The sequence below is a fragment of the Lactuca serriola genome, chromosome 4 (assembly GCF_051521515.1).
Source record: "Lactuca serriola cultivar US96UC23 chromosome 4, Lser_US96UC23_V15, whole genome shotgun sequence".
NCBI classification, from domain to species: Eukaryota; Viridiplantae; Streptophyta; class Magnoliopsida; order Asterales; family Asteraceae; genus Lactuca; species Lactuca serriola.
In genome coordinates, this window is record NC_136411.1 from 392,824,489 (window position 1) to 392,846,928 (window position 22,440).

Sequence of the window (22,440 nt, forward strand, 5' to 3'; positions counted from 1 at the left end):
TCGGAGGGGTGGAAGGGAGGTAATGGAGGTTGAGGGTGTGCAAACCCTAGCCCTCACTTTCCTTAAATAGGAGCACAAATCCTGAAATAAGGGTTAAAAATCCAAGCGGCCGTCACATTATGACCAAGGGTTTGTCACGTTGTGACATACAAGATTGAAATGTACTTATACAGATATTGCCACGTCGTGGAACAAGGTTTTTTCCCAAAAACCTCATGTTTGATCCCATTAAGTTTTTAGTTGATCCACTCTAGAAAACTGGTGTTACAATTAGGGTCGGTCCAAACGTGTATGGGGCCCGGGGCGAAAAAAAATGGCCCCTCAAAGGCAAATATAATATAGATTAAAAAAATATCATTTACACATGTTCAATTAGCAATAATAAGCAAGTCAAATTGTTTATTTTTTGAGCTAATTTGAGTTTGAAGCGACCCTCAAAATCATTTAGGTAATAATTTTTTTATATGTATACACTACATAGCCCACAAATTTTGGGCACCTGGAGACGTGGGTGGGTCCTGGGCGGTCACCCGGGTTGCCCACTGTCTGGACCGGCCCTGGTTATAATGTTTAATAAAACTAATGAATATTAAGCAAAATATTTATATTTGGTAAAACAAGTTATAGCAATTTTGGGGGTTTTTACGAGCTACTTATATAGTTAACACTTAAAACATGACACGTCATAAAATGCTAATAGTCGGGGATTTACCTCACATGATGGGTCTTATGTGTTTTTTCTTTTTTATTTATGTAATCAATTACAAATCATCTGCAAAAAAAATTTTCTTAGGAAATATATTTGCCAAATTAAAACAATTCCATAAATTACAATATTATAAAATAATTAATTGTTTGCGATTAATATGAAATTTTGGTTATTTGATGATAACACTATTTTGGTATTTCTATGATTAATATGAAAATTGGGTTATTTAATGATAATACTCTTTTGGTATCTTTATGATTAACCGATAAAAATTTATGTTATTTTAACTTTATATCAAATCTCCCCGTCCATACCTTTCTCTCTCCCAGCTTTTTCCTCCCTTTTTTAAACACTCCCAATATAAAAGGCTTGACCGTATTTAAAATTATACTTTTATTATTAAATTACTTGTTTTAATTAAAAAATACATTGCATCTCCTCCATAAACCGCCCAAACTCCCAGACACACACATACACACAGTTAACGAGAGATTCATTCATGTGTATGTGTGTTTGATTATATATGAATCTTGCATCAGAACAGAGCATCGTCACTTCGTTAATTTGAACTCTAGATTTCTGTTGTGAGATCACACCGCTTGTAAAGTTGTAATCTCTCTACAGATTCTGATGATCGGTATACTTCTGATTAATCAAGAGTCAGATTCATTTCTCTGAGTGCTACCGGTGTTTCAATTTGAAGATTTTCGCTTAATCTGTTGCGGATTTGAAGTTGGCAACTGTATGAGGTAATTTGTTTAATTACTGTTCTTCGATTTGTTGTTTTGCCTGTTTTACTCTACGGACATTCACCATATTCGAAATCATTGTTTGTTTTTCGTTTTCTGTTCTAATCTCTGATAAAATGATGGTGAATTGGTTTTGAGTGGAGATACATTTGACTATTCGTGGTGTGAGAAAACGACGTTTTGTCTTTGATTTTGTTTCTAAAAAAAGCCAAATGTTGTTTTTAGGATCACATTAACTCAGATTCTTCTGATAATTTTCACCATTTTAGTTCATCAACTGTGTATCAACTATGAAGCATTCACTTGCATTGTTGAAATGGTGTTATTGATATCTGTTTTTAGTTCGTTTTCCACTTATTCACCACAATCAAAAGCTCCAAAATGCTCGGTCGATTTAGAGTGAAGTGGATTTTTGACTTTTTACAATCTTCCTTTTGACTTTTTTTTTTTCATAGTCGAATTGAAAATCAAAATCTTCGGCGTTTTTAGAGGATCATCCGTTAAACAGTTAATAATAATGTTTGACCACATTTTTAAGAAAATCTCTTTCGATAGTGATACATTTGAAATCTGGAAGTTTTCAATTTCAAAAACGATATGAACAATAATCTTACACACGTACTCAATTCCAACCCCAATCATCTGTAGAATTCTCTGGAGCTTTTTGTTATGTTTCTACTTTCTACTGTAGGCGATATTCAGGAATGCTTTTTGACTCTTCTTTTTTGCTTTAAACAAGTCAATCCCCCATTCCCCCTGGCCCTCTATCACTGTACACTCATCTTAAACATGTTTATGCACAACTCATAATGAAGTTAGGATCTGTTAATACAAGCACGCATTTTGTCATTATTATAATAATGATAATGATCAAAACAAATCAAGAAACATAAAAGAAAAAAAGGATTAGGAGATGAAGTAGAAACTAGAAAGGACAGGGGTAGATGAAGCACATGTCATAGCTAGTAAAGCTTAAATAAGATGGAACACATGAAGTTATGAGTTTGTAAAACGACATACCACTGCAGGAAATAGTTTCACTAATTTGGCTTTGTGTCAGATATGTCATTTGTCTTACCCCCTTCTCTCAAATTCACTCCTTTAAAAAAAATGTTTAAATTAGAATTCAAGTAAAAATGTTGGGATTGAGAGAGTGTCAAAATGACCGGGTAATCCAACTGTCCACCAAGACCTCCCATGTCTGTCATATTCCTAAAGTGGGTAATATGGTAATTTACATGCTTTCTGTAAAAGTAAATTAACCTTTATGCATTAAGAGCACTGAAGTATAAAGTCGAGTGTAGGATGGTTTGACAGCTTAACCATATAATCAAATAACCATTGAAAATTTTACCTAATAAGTCATTAATATTTTATTTTGAATATATGCTTTTATTATTTGGTTTAATTTAATACTTTACTATTGTATATTAAATGGTCGTTGTTTTTTTCTACTTTTTATGTCTCTACTTATTCTTTAATTTATTTATATCAATGATACCAAAAATAAAATTCGAATCTTTAGAATCCAAGAGTGTGTAAATTGCTCTTTTATTAAGAGACATGTTTCAATTGAGTGATGAAAGGCATCTCTAGATGCATTAAAAAGGAACATTTGATTTTAGTCACTTTATCTTCTAAAATTAACACTTGCTAGTTTTTATTATATGTTTTTTTTAATTTACATATTTATCGTTGTATTATACACATGATTAATGATTTTTTATGCAAATAACCTAATGAAATGAGCTTCTTTTATGCCGTTATGTTTCGCTTTATGAAAAAACAAATATTAATTACATACCAATTTATACATATCTAAATTGAAAAAATTTTAGTAACAAACTGAAAATAATATAATGATCGATAGAATATTCGTCGGTTTTTCTTAATTCTATTTTATGAAGAAGTATATATATATATATATATATATATATATATATATATATATATATATATATATATATATATATATATATATATATATATTGATTGAATTATTTAACTACCTATTCAAGATATTGATTTTTTTTTTTCAAAACGAAGAGAGATTAATTAACTTCTCGAACTCTAAACCCTAATCCTTTTTTTTAACAGATCTATGCATGCAAATTTGTGCCACGCTAATTTTTCAATTTCGTGAATTGTGCCATGAAATTTTGTGCCTTATTTTAAAATGTTCAAATATATTGATTTTTGTAATTAAAAATCGGGGGTTGGTACAATTTTTTTTTAAAAAATTATCGTGCATATGTTGCTATATTATAAAAACATATTTTAAATATGTACTATAAATATAAACAATTAAACATATGTCATCTTCTGTTGTTTAGTTTAAAAATAAAAATAACATGTTTTAGAAATTAGAATATATACGTGCATACCCTAAACTCATTCTAGATGTGCCCCTTATTATAAAGTATTGCATTTTTTTAGATCAATAATTTTACAATAAAAGATAATATTATCAAACGTGAGTCATTTCCTTACGAAAAATTATTACACCTTATTTTTGTTAAATAGATATTTGTATTTTCAAACAATGAGTGCGTGACACCACGCAAGTCCACCGCGCGTACTGAAAATATGACTTCTCGTTGTAGGTTTGATTAACCGGCTAACCACCGCCGACGGTGCCGCCGCCGAAGAGGTTTGATCTCCGATGGTCAGGGAAGAAAACAATTGCCCATGTGAAAATCCATCACGTAATACACCCCCTACCACCGGAATCACCAGAAGAAATCACCGGTACCCAGCGGAGGAAGGCGGAGGGCCACAAGATCCAGACGTCGGATGCTCCGGCCAGTCTTGCCGGTCATGCACGGCGGGAGCAATCGCCGACTGCGTGGCAGTCTGTTGCTGTCCTTGCGCCGTCGTCAACTTCTTCACCCTCACTTGCCTCAAACTTCCATGGATGATGGGTAGAAAGTGTTTGGGTTTAGGTAATAAAAAGAAAAAAAAGTTAAAAAACGATGAAAAAGAAAAGGACAGAAGTGGAATTTTGAGAAAAGTTGAGGGACTAGAAAGTAAAAAATCGGAAAATTTAAGAGCTTTAGAAGAACAAGAAGACGAAAAAAACGAACACAGTGCAAGGTTCGAAACAGAAGTCTGGTTAGAATTGTATAAAGTGGATGAGTTAGGTTTCGGTAGAGTGTCCTTCACTGGAATTCAATCTCTCGAGTAACAAAAACAATGCATTGTTGACTTGTACATTACAAGTAAAATGCTGATAAAAGATGACTTGTACATTGTGCTTTATAAGTTGTACACCGACAATTTGGTTATTTTGGGGTAAGATTTTGTCTTGTAGCTATTTGAAAGATGAATATGGTAAAAGGTGTGAAATGATTTGAAAGGAAGAATGTTTATGTGCATGTTTACATGTCCCACGCAATGTTATCATCAAATTGTACAATTTCCACCCTCCGTGACTCTGTCTTTTTCTATCCTACCCTTCGAATCTACTTGTACTATTTATTTTTGGGTAACTTTTTGTTTCTCTTTATAATTACATAAATAAATAACCACACATTTATTAGACATGTACACCAAATGTTATGACTTTATCAATGTGACATGATATGGATCTTTAGAGCGTTGTGAATTGTGAATTTGTGATATAAGAAATGTATTGGGAATTTGACAATTTGTGAAAGTAAGTTTGTAACAACTTATTTGTAAACAACGAAAAAGTAATATGATCGTAACTAGCTTTGAAAGGGTCTTATGGGTCGGCCCATAAAAAACAACATACAGATGATAAGGTTTGTTGTCAGAAACAAAATAGATATCAATTTCAAAGTTTGGTTTATTGATGATGAAACAGATTAAGGGACAAATAATAGTGGTTTTCGTGATGGAAGAGTGAATTTCAGCACAAGATTGCATACCGGTAAATTCTATGCCCAACTAGTAATAAGTTATCGACTGAGAGCTTGAGAGGATGTGGTAAGAATAATGTCATCCATATAAAGAAGGAGATAGACAGCACATGTCCCATGACGATAAATGAACAAAGGGGAATCACATTGACGATGATCGAATCAAAAGATAGTCATGAATTGTCCAGGGTGGTGGAAGTAAGCTCATACATGGACTTTCATATATGACATGCATGATTGGGTTTTGTTGAACAACAAATTCGAGTTGTTGATGCATTTACATAGTATCACAAAGATCGCTATTAAGAAACACATTGTTAAACATTCATGTAATGAATAAGCCACTGAAGTGAGACGACATGGTTAAAAACCATACAAATAATGGCTAGTTGTTAAACTGGACTAGATGTCTCATAAAGTTCAATACACAAACAATGGCAAACATGTCGCTGGATGGGGTTTTTCGGTGGTTCTTCGTGACGAACGGGGTGATTGAAGGTGGTTTTAAGTAGAGACGAAATGACTAGATGAGTTTTTTCGTTTGTTCTTGATCTTTCCCGTGACTTGTGTGATTGGTAGTACGTACATAGTGATGAAGCTTGTGGTTTTCGTTATCAATGGAAATGAGGGAGTGACTTTTTTATTTTCTATTTTATTAATTATAAAAAAAAGGAATTAGAAAGGTTATAATAATCTTTTCCATATGCAACCAAGGACCAATAATTTTTTTTTGGACACGATCTATCAATCGTTGCAAAGATTGAACCAAATATGAGAATTTGACAAAACATATGAACAAAAACTATAATTTACTATTGGGAAATCTGCGAAAAAATCTCAATATTTTAGGCTAATTTACGATTTAGTCCCAAATTAAATTTTGTTTACAAAAAAAGACAGATTACCGGCTAAAACTTCGGATTAACCCTTCGTGGCTGGTTTCACAAATTTAGCCGGTATCTCGTCTTTTTTCGTTAATCAATCAAAAATTTGGGGCTTTTTCATTAATTAATCAAAATTTTAGGGCTTTTTCATTATTTATTACCAATAAACCAAAATATTTGGACTTTTCTGAAGATTACCTTTAAACTAACATATATTATATGATCTAATTTAATATGTATTATTCCATGTCTTCTTTCTTATGCTCTTCTAGGCTCACTGTGTGTTTTTATCGGTGTCGTCAAACCGAACAAAAAAAATCTCACTCATAAGTCTCGTTAACTCTATCGATTTTCCAAAATTATCCATTCACAACTCTATGATCATCTTTCAATCTCCAAATAAAGAACGGAGAAAATCCTTGTTGATTACGTGGATGTCCCTATTACCTAACCATGACTTAAACCGTGGTTCCAACACTTGGATGTTCCTATTACCTAACCATGACTTGAACTCATACACTAATGGCATTGTCCATAGTGTTGTTAACAATAGAAGACGAATCTCACATGTTTAACCACTAATACATTGGCTCAAGTCTTACTTGACCCTTGTTTCCTTACAACACTATAGAAGCCCCAACATAAGATGAATCCCACATGGTTCATCATTTATTGTTTTTTTTTGTCAAAAAGTAAATCATTTTGGAAGCCCAAATAGACTAAAACGTAATAATGACAATTATTGTAATATCACACCAATTGTCATTATTACATTTTAGTCTATTTGGGGCTTCTAGAATGCATTAGTTTTTGGCAAGACAAAAACCAATAAATAATGAACTTTTTGATAAAGATCGGAACACAATCTTATTGATGGATCCAAGATCTCCTTCTCGTCCCAAGCCTTTTTCTTCTTAATCTTCTTCCAAAAAATGCACTATAATATGCAATATTAGCCCCTCTTTCTCTCCTACAAGCATATAGACCAATTAGGGTTTCTCTCAGAGTGTTAAGATGATAAGGGATGCGGAAATGAAGGCTTAATGTCCTTTAAATAGGACACAAACCCTGGAAATTAGGGTTTTCACACTCAGCTCCTACTCGTCAAGTTAGGGTCCTCCAACTTGTTGAGTAGACTCTAGAAATTACGCGACCATTAACACTCTCTACTCGGCGAGTTGGGGCCTCCAACTCGTCAAGTTGATCAGACAACAAGAATATAAATTAATTAAATATTATACCTGGGAGTCGGGATGTTACACCTATTGTAAGGAAACAAGGGTCAAGTTAGACTTGAGCCAAGGTATCGGTGGTTAAACCATGTGGGATTCGTATTTCGTTGTTAACAAAACTATGGACAATTCCATTAGTGTATGGGTTCAAAATAAGGTTCGAGTCATGGTTAGGTAATAGGAACATCCGAGTGTTGGAACCGTAGCTCGTAGGTATACCAAATTAATATTTTAATAGTTTATGATGGATAGCTTGTTGACATTTTTTTTTACAATTAGAGTTAACATTCTTCATGGCTTTCAATACATAATATCGAGTTGATTTTTTTTACCTATGTTGAGTTTTTTAAGATTAATGGTTCATTCTTCATGGTTTTGAAGCCCTATTGTAAGGAAACAAGGGTCATGTAAGACTTGAGCCAAGGTATCAATGTTTAAACCATGTGGGATTCGTATTTTGTTATGAACAACACTATGGACAATGCGAATAGTGTATGAGTTCGAAATAAGATTCAAGTCATGGTTAGGTAATAAGAACATTCAAGTGTTGGAACCACGGTTTAAGTCATGGTTAGGTAATAGGGACATCCACGTAATTAATAAGGATTTTATCCGTTCTTTATTTGGAGATTGAAAGATGATCATAGAGTTGTGAATTGATAAATTTGGAAAATCGATCGAGTTAACGAGGCTTGTGAGTGAGATTTTGTTGTTGGGTTTGATGACACCGATAAAAACACACAGTGAGCCTATAAGAGAATAAGAAAGAAAACGTGGAATAGTACATATTAAATTAGATCATATAATATATATTAGTTTAAAGGTAATTTTCAGAAAAATCCAAATATTTTGGTTTATTGGTAATAAATAATGAAAAAAAAAACCCTAAAATTTTGATTAATTAATGAAAAAGCCCCAAAATTTTGATTAATTAACGAAAAAAGACGAGATACCTGCTAAATCTGTGAAACCGGCCACGAAGGGTTAATCCGAAGTTTTAGCCGATAATCTGTCCTTTTTTGTAAACAAAGTATAATTTTGGACTAAATCGTAAACTGATCTAAAATATTCAGATTTTTCCGCAGATTTTCCTTTATTATTTTATTAATTATTTTATTAATGTAATAATTTTCTGGTGGGATAAGGAACATCTTGTCAGCATATGACAACCAATAATCGTGTAACACGTGTATCTTGGCTGAAATGGCCCGGGACGTGACATGTATTCACGGGCAGCGACAAGTAAAGTAAGTACTAGTGGCCTCCCGCCTACTCAAGAAGAGAAAAACGGAAGGACATAGAGTTAGAGTGGGAGTTTAGAAGCAGAAGGAAGCTATGGCGTCAGTGAGAGTTGACTCGGAGGTGACTCGGATAATGATCGGTGTGAACGAGTCAAGCATCAAAGGATATCCACATGCTTCAATTAGTAGCAAATCAGCATTTGAATGGACTCTGAACAAGATCATTCGCTCCAATACCTCCGGTTTTAAGCTCCTTTTTCTCCATGTTCAAGTTCCTGATGAAGACGGTATTCCTTTTACGTTTTCTATGTGTTTTCCTGTTTATAATTGTTTTTTACAATCTAGTTTATGTTTTCGCGTGTTATATGGAACCTTGAAGTGATTTTAGGGTTTGCGAAATCAAATTTAGGCGATCGAGGTTTTGCCGTTGTGTAATTCGCTAGTTTACGCCATGTGATTGTTGATAACAAGTTTGATTCGAAATTACGGTTGCAGATTTGAGTTTTATGAATTTGTATTCTGAAATTAGCATTGTTTAATCGTTTATCAAACTTCGATTCTATGTCATATGCAGCTTTTACGTGTTTTTCACTGTGTCCGTGTTTACTATGCGTATGGAACCCCTTGAGGTGTTTTTAGGGTTTGTGAGATCAACTTTTTAGACGACTGAAGTTTTTTAGTTGTGTGATTCATAACATGTAGGCCATGTGATTGTTTGATAACGATTACGAGTCTTGATTTGGAATTCTATGAACTTCTATGCTGAATTCATCATATGCAGCCTCAAGTGTTCTTAGGATTCATGGAATCAAATTAGGGCTTTTATTGGGTGGATATTTTGTTAAAATGGAGTGACTTATTGGACTCAATTTCTTTCCATCCAGTCTTGATTAGATCCTATTCCCTTTGTATTCCTCAAAAACTAACACAAACCGAGAAGAATGCTGGTTGTAACCTTAATGGTTATTCATATTGACATTCATATAATATTATCTGATGCCATTTCGTTTCCTTCATTTATGTTTTGGTAGGTTTTGATGATGTTGATAGTATATACGCCTCACCACAAGATTTTAGAGATGCAAATCGTAAAGACAAGATTAATGGATCTCATTTGCTGGAGTACTTTGTGAACAGATGTCATGATATAGGGGTCTCTCTCTCTCTCTCTCTCTCTCTCTCTCTCTCACACACACACACACACACAAACACTCACTTTTAAATAATATTTGAGCATAATTCAGTAAATTGGTAATTGTGATAGGTTGTTTGTGAAGCATGGGTGAAGAGGGGTGATGCCAAAGAAGTAATCTGCCATGAGGTCAAAAGAGTCAAACCAGACCTCCTTGTAGTTGGAAACAGAGGTCTTGGACCCTTCCAGAGGTACGTTACTTAAGTTATTAATCAAGGGCGTTTTAGTAATTTACTGTTTCATTGAATTTCATTATTTTTCAACAGGGTATTTGTGGGAACTGTGAGTGAATTCTGTGTGAAGCACTGTGAATGCCCAGTTGTAACAATCAAACGCAGTGCAGAAGAGACCCCTAATGATCCTGTAGATGATTGATTGTTCCTCTAAAAGCTACTATTAATAATGTAAAATCTTCTCTACAACCCTCTTTCCTGGTTTGTCTTTTTTAATGGAGATTTAGCTGTGTGTATCTGTAAGACCTATGAGTTCCTTTTTTCTAGTTAAGTTGTTATACAACTATGTTTTCAAGGCTGCTTTTGTGATATGTAACTAGATTGTACAAGCTTTTTAGGGATGACAATCACATTTATGTCTTTTCTACTCTCTAACATTACATCAAAAAATATATTCCTTATATACTCTTGACAAAATTGCAAAATTGGTCCATGTCTTTGTCAAAGTTATGTGGTTTTTGTCCACAAAGTTTTGGAGGTGCATCAATGGTCCAATTTTGGATCTTTTTTTTTTTTTTTTTTTTTTTTTTGTGTGTGTGTGTTTTTGGTCTCAATCAGCTTGAAAAGACTATTATGCCCTTATATTTACTTTTTCTATTTTTTAATTATTGTAATCCTTAAATTATTTAGAAATTAAAAAAAATAGCCACCTCACCTTTAAATCATATTCAATTCCCAAAAATCAGACTTAATGCCCAGATAGATGCAAGGGCTGCTTAAACCCACAAGTTAAACCCGCATATCATGCTAGGAACAATTTCATCGATTAAAATCAAAACCAAGGATGAAATCAAACAAAAATTCACAAGTGCATGAAGCTGGAACTAAAACATGAAACCTAAACCAAAACCTACATCTTTTTTATTTGATTCATGTTTCGGAGAGTAAAGAGGTAAAGAAGATGATGGTGATGAACTCACAAGTGGGAGTTGATGAACAAGCATCGGTGGGGAGGTGTTTGTACCAAAGGAGCACAACGATTCTTGCCGGAGCTTGTTAGGGTGGGTGGTGTTGGTATCGAAGAAGCGGCAGTGGGATGTCAATCACATCGATGTAGTTTGCATTTGGGTCTAAAGCTACTGCCATTGGAGTTTGTTAGGGTGGGCAATGATGAACAAACAGTGAAGTTGGATTTCTCGTTGTTAGGAGTGTTCGTTTGGATAGATCGGTTTGATCCGATCCAATCAAATGAATCCAAATTGATTTCGGTTTTCAAAACATGGATCCGAATAGTCCAAACTAAATTCAAATCTGATCCAATTATAATTCGGTTGGATCGGTTTTTATAATCCAGTTTTAAAAAACCGAAACATTTTAAAATTATATATTAATTATAGTATTACCCAATTTTACACAAGAAACAAAAACAAATTATTTAGTTATGGTTTGAAATTTATAAACAACTACTCAGAAGATATATTATAGTTAAATATTTTATAGCTAGAAAACGATTGAGAGAAATGCATATTAATGTTTTTTTATCGGGTGACATGTTTTGAACCTATTTGAAAAAATAAATTACAAAATTAATAAATAACTATAGATATATATTATATTATAAATAAATAATAAATATTTATTCGGTTTTTTGGACTATTCGGTTCTTATTTTATAAACCAAAACCAATCCGGAATCCAAAATAATAATTTGGTTTTGTCGATAACCAATCTAAAAAATCCGAATATCCGAATTAGATAGTCCAATCCAAATTGTCCAATTGGATAATTCGGTTTTATCTGAATAGTGAACTGCCCTACTTGTAGCTAAAGGAGCAACACGATTCTTGTCAGAGCTTGTTGGGGTGGGCGATGATTAAAGCCACCGCCACATTCACCACCGAATGCCACCACAAACGTCCAATCACACCCTCACACTCATCTCTCCTTCCTGATGAAACTTCCCCACCCATTCGACATCGCTCACTCTTTCTTGTGTATGATTCGAACCCCCATATTTTTTGGATTCCCCACAGACTTCACCACAATTAATCATCAAAAACCCTAAATTGTTTGGTGCAAACCCTAGCTCCGATTGACTCATACTTTGGCGATGGAGGGGAGTAGTTCATCGGTGAGAAATTTGTAGTTTAGGCGGTGGGAGGTGGGGTTGTTGTCTTCATCGGAGGAAAGGTGAGTGGTGGAGGTTATGCTAGAGAGTAAATAAGGAAGATAGATAGAGGGGTAGGGTTGGGTACTGGGCATGATGAATTATGTGAGGCTGCTTGGGATTCTTTTTAGTTTATTTAGTTAAAAAAAAATACGAAATCTTAAGAAAATTGATTAAAAAAAACAATTTTCAGAGCATATTTGTCATTTCAGGTTGAGTGTGGACCAAAATCATATAAAAATGTCAACCACAAGGACCAAAACCACATAAAGTATCTAAAACTGGACCATTGATACACCATCCGTTTTTGTTGAACCAAAACCACATAATTTTGACAAACATAAGAACCATTTTTACAACTTTGTCTATAGTCTTTTTTTATAACTTATACAGAATGTCAAAAACACATATTCTATTAATTAGCTTTTAACAAATTAAATATCAAATAATTATTGCATCTTTTTATTACAATAACTTCAAAAGATTATACTATGTATATTGTAAAATTTATCTATATTATAGTTTTTTATAAAAAAATGTTACTGTAATGTAGTTAAATATTTAAATGAGTTCGAAGTATAAATATTAAACATTATATTTATGACTAATTTATATCAATTAACATATAATTTGTTATTTACATTTAAATTGTAACTAGTTATTTAAAACAAAACAAAGAAGTAGATCTAAAATAAAAGACACAAAATATAATTGAAATTTTGATTCAATTTTAGTATAAATAAGTAGTATAACATCTAGTGTTCATGTGTTATACAATTTATTTATACTTACCATGGTGATAAAAATGGAAACAAGTTGGAATGGATGATAGTACCAAAATAAGGTAAAAACAATGGAGATGCCTTTACACGATACCAAGGCCCAAACCATGTCGTCCCATAATTTAATATTTATTTATTTATTTTGTATGTTTTCATTAAATTTTGAGATAAGTTAGGTAAGGTTTTTTTTAGTATTTTATTTGTCTTTTTCTATTTTTTTTATTATATATATATATATATATATATATATATATATATATATATATATATATATATATATATATTGGTTTATAACCCGTGGGAACTACGGTTAATAAATTAATTAAATTTTTATAGTTAAAACTCAAAATTATTAATTAATTATTTTAAATAAATTAGTAATTAAAATATGTTTTAGTTATATAAATCTTAATCATTGATTTTAATAAATATGTGAAATTATATCGTTTTATAATTTGTAATAATTTTATTTTAATTTTTATTATAATGTTATTACTTTAATGTGATAAGAGTGAAATATTTAAATTTTGAAATTTGAAATGGAATTGACAAGTGACATACATTAACTAGGAGACATAATAGGATGACACATAGCAAAAAAAGAATAAAATATGCATTAATTATGAGGCCTAATAAGATGACACGTGTCAAATGGAGGATAAAACTATTCATTTACTAGTTTATAACCCGTAGGAACCACGGTTATAAAATTAATTAAACTTTTATAGTAAAAACTTAAAATTATTAATCAGTTATTTTAAATAAATTATTAATTTAAGAGATATTTTTTAGTTATGCGAAATTATAATCGTTGATTCAAATAAATACGTAAAATTAATTTTTAATATATATTAGACATTTTTATTCGTGAATTAGTGAAAATATTAATATAAAATTTAAATTTTAAAATAGAGAATAAATACATTGACAAATAGCATCACATTAATGAGGATGTCTAAAAAATTTAAAATGGAGAACTCATATATTGACAAGTGGCAACACATTAATTAAGAGGTCTGATATGATGACACATGGCAAAAAAAACTACTCTTTTATTAGTATATATATATATATATATATATATATATATATATATATATATATATATATATATAGAGAGAGAGAGAGAGAGAGAGAGAGAAAGAGAGAGAGAAAGAAAGAGAGAGAGAGAGAGAGGAGGGTTCAATTGAGAAAAAAAAAGGTTGAGAATGGGGGAATCATTCTCAGCCACATATTTATTTTGTCGCAAACACTTAGGCGTACCGTCGGAAATGGATAACGGATAAACATGTGTTTTCCAACAAAACATGTTTACTTAAACAATGTTAATCATTACATTAATATACACAAAAACATACTTTTTTCGTTTTTTTTATTTTTAGAAAGCCATTATTATCGAAAAATTATTTTAAATATATCAAAATTCATAATTTTTTATTCTCTATAAATAGACATCCATATTGCTACAGTACATTCGTTATTCACTTATGAATAAAACGTATGCGTAACTTTTTTAATAGTTTAAGTATCATTTATATATATGAATATGACACGCAATAAAGTTTTCTTACTTAAAAAATATTTTTTACATCATCTTTCATCATATATTATATTTATATATGAATAAAACGTGCATTAGTTGTCGTCATATTTTATATTCATATATGAATAAAACGTTTATCAGATTTTTGTTACAATTAATTTGTTATTCATATATGAATAAGTAGTATAAATGATATTTAAACTGTAAAAAAACAAATAAAATATATATTTTTATTCATAAGTGAATAACGAATGTACTGTAGCAAAAATCTGATTCATTTTTATTCACTTATAAATAACGATAGCTGAAAATATAAAAAAAATAAATTTTTTATTTTATTTTAAAAGTATATCAATGTGGATGTCTATATGTAGAGAATAAAAAATCATGAATTTTGGTATATTTAAAATCATTTTTCGATATAAATAGTTTCTTAAAAATTAAAAAATATATATAAAAAAACTATGTTTTTGTATATATTAAGGTAATGATTAGCATAATTTAAGGAAACATGTTTTGTTGGAAACACATGTGTATTCCAACAAAACATTTCCGTTTGTACAACAAAGGTTTTTGTGGCAAAAATAAATGAGTGGCTGAGAACGATTCTCACATTCGCAACCTTTTTTTTATTTTTTCAATTGAACTTATCTCTCTCTCTCTCTCTCTCTCTCTCTCTATATATATATATATATATATATATATATATATATATATATATATATATATATATCTTTACTATCTTATAAAAGAAATCTCACTATTTCTATAAATAGATTGAATATAATAATAATATTTTTTTAAGACGTCCAAGTGTTTAAGCTTACAATACAACAAACCTATAATATTTTAATATTTTAATTTAAGCCGTTCAAATGTTTAAGCAAAAAATACAATCACTCAATGCATCGGTTTCTTATTTCACTCGAGCTTTTGAGTTGGCCCCTTAATCCTGATGAAGTCGTACCTAATGCTTTTAGAATCCAGATATATCGGCTAAAATCAATCGATTCTAGCCCATCTTGAATCCCAACTATTTCGGCTCCCATCTCCTTCACAAACTCTCTCATTTTATTCTCTCAAAAACGAAAGATGCCGACCTTGTTATCTCCCTCATCAGTCGATGCAACCACCACCAGCACTCTCCTCATTCTCGAATTTATGTTAAATAACTTGGCTTGCCCTGATTTAAATATTTGCCCCCCTCTTCACATCGCCTCTGCTTCTGGCAGCTACATCTGTGGTTCTATCCTTTTCTTTTAATGCTTTGTTGAAGGCAGAGCGGGTGCCTGGTTTCACCACGATGCTCTGTATCTCAAACCATAAGCCACAGTTTATCGTCGACACCGTCGCTCGCCTATTACCTCTCTCCAACCTAGACTTTCGCCGATCATTCACCACTATCTCTACAACACCGCATCAACAACACCATCAGGGTTTCTTTCCCTCTTACTGTCGCCTTCAATCACTTGAAAAAGCCTTCTTTACCCTTCGCCATTTCAGAATTCCTAATGTCACCACCACCATATCGATCGCTCATATTCCTCTCTGGCACCAACGTCTTCGCCTATGGCATGGTTGTAGAGTGCTTGAGCCTATTAAGGAACAATACCACATCGTATCTTATGATGATTTCTATCAGGTAAGGCTTTCTTTCATCTCCTTTTTTTCAATTAATATTTTTTTGTGCTTGAAATCTTGTGAATTAGTTGGCTTTTGTTGTTGCTGTAGAATTTACTGTATGACCTGATGTTCCCTTCAATCCAGTAAGAGAGTTTACTCTCTCTCTCTCTCTGTCTCTTTGTCTCTCTCTCTCTCTCTCTTATTTAATCGACCATCCTGGTGTTTGTTTGTGTTTACTGTTTGTTATAGGTTACCAGCAAACCCAAGTAGCATCTAATCATTGTGTGGAGTTATTGATCTCCAATGAATGTTTCAGTGGAGAAAATAGTCTTCTTTATCATCTTTTATTATAGTTATTTCTACATGAAGGGGTGCTGATTCAGGTTTCTAGGGATAATTTATCTATTTTTATGGTTTTTGGATCAGTTGGACGATTTTACCCTTATTCCATTTTTTTCTCCCATAGTTGGTTGTTGGGGGTCGGTCTATATGTGATCTTGAGAGAACAATCATTAGGTTTATTGATTTCTATTATAGGAAGATTATATATAGGTTTGGTATCTGTTGGGGCTTTATGATAAGTACGGACAATATTGCCCCTGGTATTCATGTGGTTAATTTTTGTCTCGAATATGTGTATTGGTGTTACTGCAAGGATAAGTATAATTCTAGGAGTAGTGTTAATGGTTTATTAACATAAAATATTTTGGTTTTGGTTTTCATTTATAATAATATAAATTTTGAAGCTATTAGTCATGGGTTTAAACTCAGAAGTTAAGATAACCCTTTTAATTGTGTTATTTGTAGGTTTGTAAGGATTATGTATGACAACTTTTTGTAATTATATAATTTTATGTCTTGCTCTATTTGTTTTAGAAATATTGAAAAGTAATTTCATTATTGATGAAATCGTGAAATATGTATCTTAATTACGTTCTTTGTGTAGTTGATATAAAGTGAATTAGCTTATTGATTATCAATGTCTTAGGTTTTGTTGGAGTTTGAAATTTTGATTAAACGAAAGTGATTATAATTGGTAGGTTTTTTAAATAAAATATCATAATATGAAAATAAGTTGATAATCCTAACAGTAAAATAAATTGAAAAAGTACAATGTTATAATTGACGATGATTGTTTTTTTTTTAAATTACGGTGGTTTCAAAACGGAAACAGCCTTACATTTTAATCCCAACACAATGTATTTATCTCTCCCCTCCCCCTAAACCCTCAACCAAAAGCCTAATCTCATAGCCTAATTAAAAACCAAAGATTTTAGGCTGATGGGTATGGGCTGGAAACGACATTGAGGAGGCTAAGTTGGCCAGCCTCAACTCCTGGAGGCTATTGGATCAAGGCCCCCTCTAATGACAGGCCCAATTACGTTGGAATGATGATACAAGCAAGACAAGGCATATCTCAAGTTTGTCTTTTATTGAAAGGTGTTGTTATTTATTATCTTTTTTATTATTTCTCCGATAATACCTTTTGTTAGATACATATTATTTGATTCATTACTTTATTTAATTATTACTAGTTATTTTTGTTGTTTTTTTCCTTCATATTTGTATTTCTCAAATTATTATTTTATGGAAATCAATATCGTGCATGAAATAATATATTAAAATATAGGCTTAGATATAAAAAGAAAGGTATAAAATATTACATTATGAATAAAATTGTTGTGATGGATGCTAGAGAAAAGAAAGATATAAACATGTCACTTCGTATGGATATGTCCTGATTTCTAAAAGGAAAGACTATAAACGTACACTACACACCAAAATATTTATTTTCTTTTGTATTATGAGGGTTACATTTATTTGTTGTCGTAAAACCGATCGATAACAATATGCATATGTTTTGTGTTACTTGAAATCTAACATGTTTCCGTATAGAACTTATTGCCCAATGAGAAACTATTTTTCTCCGCTGCTTTGCGCGGGTCTACGGCTAGTATATATATAATATGGTCTGGAATTTTCAGAAAATAGCTATCTAAGTGTGTTTATTATTCTATATTAACGAACTAAAACAAGATCGGGACCTATTGTCAAACTCTGGTACAAAAAGCTCAAACTCGCCGATTTTTTATTTTATCTAATACATTTAAACTCAAACTCAACTCGGGCTTGTTTGTGTCGACTATTGTCAAACTCAAGTACAAAAAGCAAGCTCCAAACCTATAACTACAGCTTATAAAGAATTCAACTGAATTCTCATTGTATGTTTTAACATTTTCTTGATCGAGAATCCGATTCATATTTGCTTTATAATAAAACATAGATCTTTTCAGCCCATTTGCAACCCTGGTTAAAACCAGAAAAACATGTAAAAGTAAAACTCCTACATAAATAAGTCACAGAAAAAACCATTAAGTGCTTATGAGATTCAGATTCAGTACTACTTACTAAATACTAAATACTAAAATACTAATTCAACCAAAAGAAAAACAGATAATCAATCTATTTCCACCCTTGAAATTTCTAAAAACAAAACACCAAACCAAAACCTAATTACTTCTTCACCCTCTCGAGAACCTCCATTATCACCCCTTCCAATCTCCCCTTCACTTCTCCACTGATTTCATCTTCTTCTTCACACCCATTCACCATCTCCCTCATCTCCTCAATCTTCCTCTTCACAAACCCAACATCCGATTCCTCCACCTCCGGTTCGGGTTTAAATTCAGATCCGTTTTCAAAAATGGAGCTCCGGAAGGACGAAACGAACCGGGTCACAACCCCAAGCTTCTTCTTCTCCACAGAACCTGAAGGATCAAGTGCCGCAAGTAACAACCCATTCAAAACCTTGTCGACATTCACATTACCATCAATTACGATTTTACCCTCCTGATCATCTGATCCTTCACGCACACGTCTCTTCTGACGAGGCTTCCTTCTAGAAGAAGAAGACTCCTCAACCTGCTTATCAGTAGCTTCAGAATCTTTTTCTTTTTCTTTTTCCTTTTCCTTTTCCATTTCAGGTTCGGGTTTTGGTTCTTTGAAAGAACCAGAACCCGAACCTGGCAGCTTCCCACTCCAAACCGGACTCAAATACGGCGGCGACAAATACTTGCTTTTCTTCCTCTGGCGCGGCGAATACATCGCGTCCTCCTCCACACCGCCACCACCACCGCCACCGCCGTCACTTTCTGGCGACTCCGGCACCACCACCACCAACGCCGCCTTGCGTTTCCTCCCCGAACCACCACTGTCTTTGTCTTTAACCGGTTTCGTTTTTTTCATCTTTGGCGGCTCATCTTCGACACTCAAAAGCTCCGCCACGCTTTTCTGTTTCCTTTTTTGATACAACTTATCGTCGCCGTTTTCTCCACATTCCGACGGCCCGTTTACTTCGGAATCGTTGATTCCGATCCTTGACTTGTCTTCAAGACCTTCGATACACATCGGATCATGGTATTCCGGAAGCAAGTAACCGCCTTTTTGTAAATAAAACGCACCCAACCAGCTTTTAACCACGGTTAGTTCAAGTTCAAGCTCAACCATTTTCAAACCAGGGTCAATGGTAGCATAAGCGTCCAACTTCAAAAGAAGCTCAATTGGGTTCATTCGATCGATCAAAACCCTAATTGTGTTCCCTTTTGGGATCTCCACCCCGGGCTTGATCCCACTGTTCGCCATGTCAACATTGGGAACCCAGGCAGCCGGGTCAACAGTTTGACATTTACTGGTCAGTTCTGATTCGACAAGATGGTTGACCGCTTTGAGAGCGGTTCGAACCGCGTGTACAAACTTCTTGGAGTCGCTTTGATTTGACATTTCTTCAAAGTGATCGATGAATGGTTTTAATTGAGAAGGCGAACACCATGAAAATGATCCATCACCAAAATAAGCAACTAAGAGATGACCTTTTCTTTTTATAGAGTTTGCATAATCTGATGCGTTTGATGGGTCGTATATTTGACCCGGCCACCATGGGTGAGACTTGATTTTGCCCCATACAAAATCACCCACCACAAAATCATGTTCTTCTTCTTCGCTTTCATTGTTTTCTGCTGATTTGGTTCCATTTTCAAGATTTCCTTCATTGTTCTTCTCTTCGTTCATATCATCTGTGAATTCAAAGACACCTGCAACGTTTTCGGGTTTTTTCTCTTTCTGATCGGATAAACAGACATCCATCAGATCCTCACCAGCAACCAACTTCTCATCAGTGAAATTTACGTTTATACCCTCGTTACCATCAAACAAATTATCAAAAACACCTTCTTTCTCCTTTTCTTTAGCCTCATTGTTGTTATCTATGTTCATGCCTTCATCGCCATTGAACAAATGATCAAAAGCCCCTTCTTTCTCACTTTCTTTAGCCTCCTTGTTGTAATTTAAGTTCATGCCCTCGTTACCATCAAGCAAATGACCAAAAGCCCCTTCCTTCTCGTTCTCTTTAGCTTCAATGTTATTCTCTGTTTTCTCTGTAACAGAGTGGCTGAAAGCTTCTCCTTCTTGAAACATGACGATGTCATCTTTGTTTTCTTGAACTACCTTGACGATAGTCACCTCAGTCTTTTCAACGACCGTCGTAACAACGACCTCACCGCCGCCGCTGCCGTTTTTCGACCCCAAGTCGCCACCGAATATTTCCTCCGGAGTTGGTTTCGAGGTTGTATGAGGTGGGGCGGGTGGCTGAGAAGATGAAGAAAGCCCACCTAGGGTTTCAGTTGTTATGTTGTTACCTTCCATGGTTTCCATTTCTAGAAACAAAATAAACAAAACCCATCAAGAGTTAGTGATTTACCCTACAGCTTCGGAGAAAAACCAATTACAAACAAGATAAAACTCGAAAGTATAGGAAATGATTCCATATTTCCATCAGTCGAAAAAGGAAAACCCACTTTTAGGGTTATGAAAACCGCCATTGACAACAAAAGCTTGCTATTAGTTAAAACTCCTCAAACCCCACTGACAAACCCACTAAAAATCAACGAAACCGACACAAAATCCATACGGGTTTTGCACAATTTTCATGAAAACATACACAGAACCCTAAATCTACACATACAAATCGAATCAAAGTATCAGAGAGAAGGAATACCTGTAGGAAAGCAGAACCTTTAGACCATGAAAGAAGCTGTATCGAGTTTGAGTGATATTTTTTTGAATTAATCGCTATCAAAGTAGGTGGGGTTTTATTACCCTGTTGAAACTTTGATTAAAACTGAAAAAACAAACAAACAAATAAATGTTGATTTTAAAGAAATTGGGGAAAAATGAAGAGGATAATCGTGTTATAGGCTTATAGCAAAGGTGAAGGGAGAAGCTGTCTGTGAAAAGATGAGGGATTTGTTAAAGTCACGAAGCGGTGACATATGTAATTACACAGTACGTTGTGGTAAAGGGTTACTGGTAAGGCCTAGAAGAGGGCAGACTAGGGTTTATGCCACCCTTCATATCGCTACACGTATGTATTGTATTAAATTCAAAAAGAACATACGGATGGCATTCGTTTGTTCAACCATCAATTTCATAAATCTTTTTTAATAATATGATTCTCATTAGATTGGAGGTTAATCTTCAAAAATAAGGTAGTTTTTCAAAAAAAACGATACAATTTCAGAAAAAAAAAAAAAAACTTCAAAAACTAAATAGGATCATAATATAGTAAAATGATTGGTTAAAAAACATACAGCCATTCAAAAACTAAATAAGATGTCATATGGTAAAAGGGTTGTTTTAAAAAAACATCATATTCTACAATATAGTCAACATATTTAATTATTTAGTTATTTTTATTGGTTGAAATTGCATTGTTTTTCGAAAAAGTTATTTATAAGCAGTTAATCATAGATTGACTTTTGATAAATGGTATCCATGAAGTTTCTATTTATTAAAACTATCCGCTATACATAAAACGGGCAAAGAACCACCTTTACCTCCACATAGACATCACGAACCACAAACAACTCCGGTATATATATCACGACCATGAAGAGAGAGGGGGGGGGAAGCAAAAGGCTGAGAGAGACCCTCTCTCTCTCATTGGTCGTTGTGTTTCATCTTCCCCACCACGAACCACCATGAAAACGCCCGACCATGATAGGTCGGGGTGGTGTGCACGGACAACACTCGTGTCCACGTAGACTACGAGCCTCTTCGTCGTTGGTATACCAGAAAGCCTAATATCATGATAAAATAAAGTGTTTTTTTAGTCAACCTTAAAGAAAAATGATTATCTACATGCTATTATATTTTGCATTGGTTAATGGTGATGTTATAATTTTATTCTTTTAATTAGAATATTATAATA

At 33.2% G+C, this 22,440-nt stretch overlaps 3 protein-coding genes across 3 annotated transcripts; 2 read left to right on the forward strand and 1 right to left on the reverse strand.

Annotated features, from left to right (window-relative positions):
* Nucleotides 1-1,118: 1,118 nt before the first annotated feature.
* On the forward strand, nt 1,119-4,946 carry LOC145097881 (uncharacterized). The gene is made up of 2 exons (XM_079035541.1): nt 1,119-1,458; nt 4,062-4,946. The coding sequence occupies exon 2, from the start codon at nt 4,121-4,123 to the stop codon at nt 4,640-4,642; it is 522 nt and encodes a 173-aa protein (XP_078891667.1). The 5' UTR covers nt 1,119-1,458; nt 4,062-4,120; the 3' UTR covers nt 4,643-4,946.
* A 3,767-nt stretch (nt 4,947-8,713) lies between these two features.
* On the forward strand, nt 8,714-10,488 carry LOC145097882 (universal stress protein A-like protein). The gene is made up of 4 exons (XM_079035543.1): nt 8,714-8,983; nt 9,728-9,849; nt 9,961-10,079; nt 10,155-10,488. Exons 1-4 carry the CDS (start codon nt 8,791-8,793, stop codon nt 10,261-10,263), a joined length of 543 nt encoding a protein of 180 aa, XP_078891669.1. The 5' UTR covers nt 8,714-8,790; the 3' UTR covers nt 10,264-10,488.
* An 8,015-nt stretch (nt 10,489-18,503) lies between these two features.
* Nucleotides 18,504-21,511, reverse strand: LOC145097883 (uncharacterized). The gene is made up of 2 exons (XM_079035544.1): nt 21,229-21,511; nt 18,504-20,887 (listed from the first exon to the last, which is right to left on the reverse strand). The coding sequence occupies exon 2, from the start codon at nt 20,883-20,885 to the stop codon at nt 18,690-18,692; it is 2,196 nt and encodes a 731-aa protein (XP_078891670.1). The 5' UTR covers nt 20,886-20,887; nt 21,229-21,511; the 3' UTR covers nt 18,504-18,689.
* Nucleotides 21,512-22,440: the final 929 nt, after the last annotated feature.

Bases quoted from the DNA above. Each gene is read 5' to 3' on its own strand.
- LOC145097881 (XM_079035541.1), top strand. From the start codon at position 4,121: ATGGTCAGGGAAGAAAACAATTGCCCATGTGAAAATCCATCACGTAAT.
- LOC145097882 (XM_079035543.1), top strand. From the start codon at position 8,791: ATGGCGTCAGTGAGAGTTGACTCGGAGGTGACTCGGATAATGATCGGT. The intron at 9,850-9,960 runs GTCTCTCTCTCT...TAATTGTGATAG, and splicing joins ACAGATGTCATGATATAGGG to GTTGTTTGTGAAGCATGGGT. The intron at 10,080-10,154 runs GTACGTTACTTA...ATTTTTCAACAG, and splicing joins GGTCTTGGACCCTTCCAGAG to GGTATTTGTGGGAACTGTGA.
- LOC145097883 (XM_079035544.1), bottom strand. From the start codon at position 20,885: ATGGAAACCATGGAAGGTAACAACATAACAACTGAAACCCTAGGTGGG.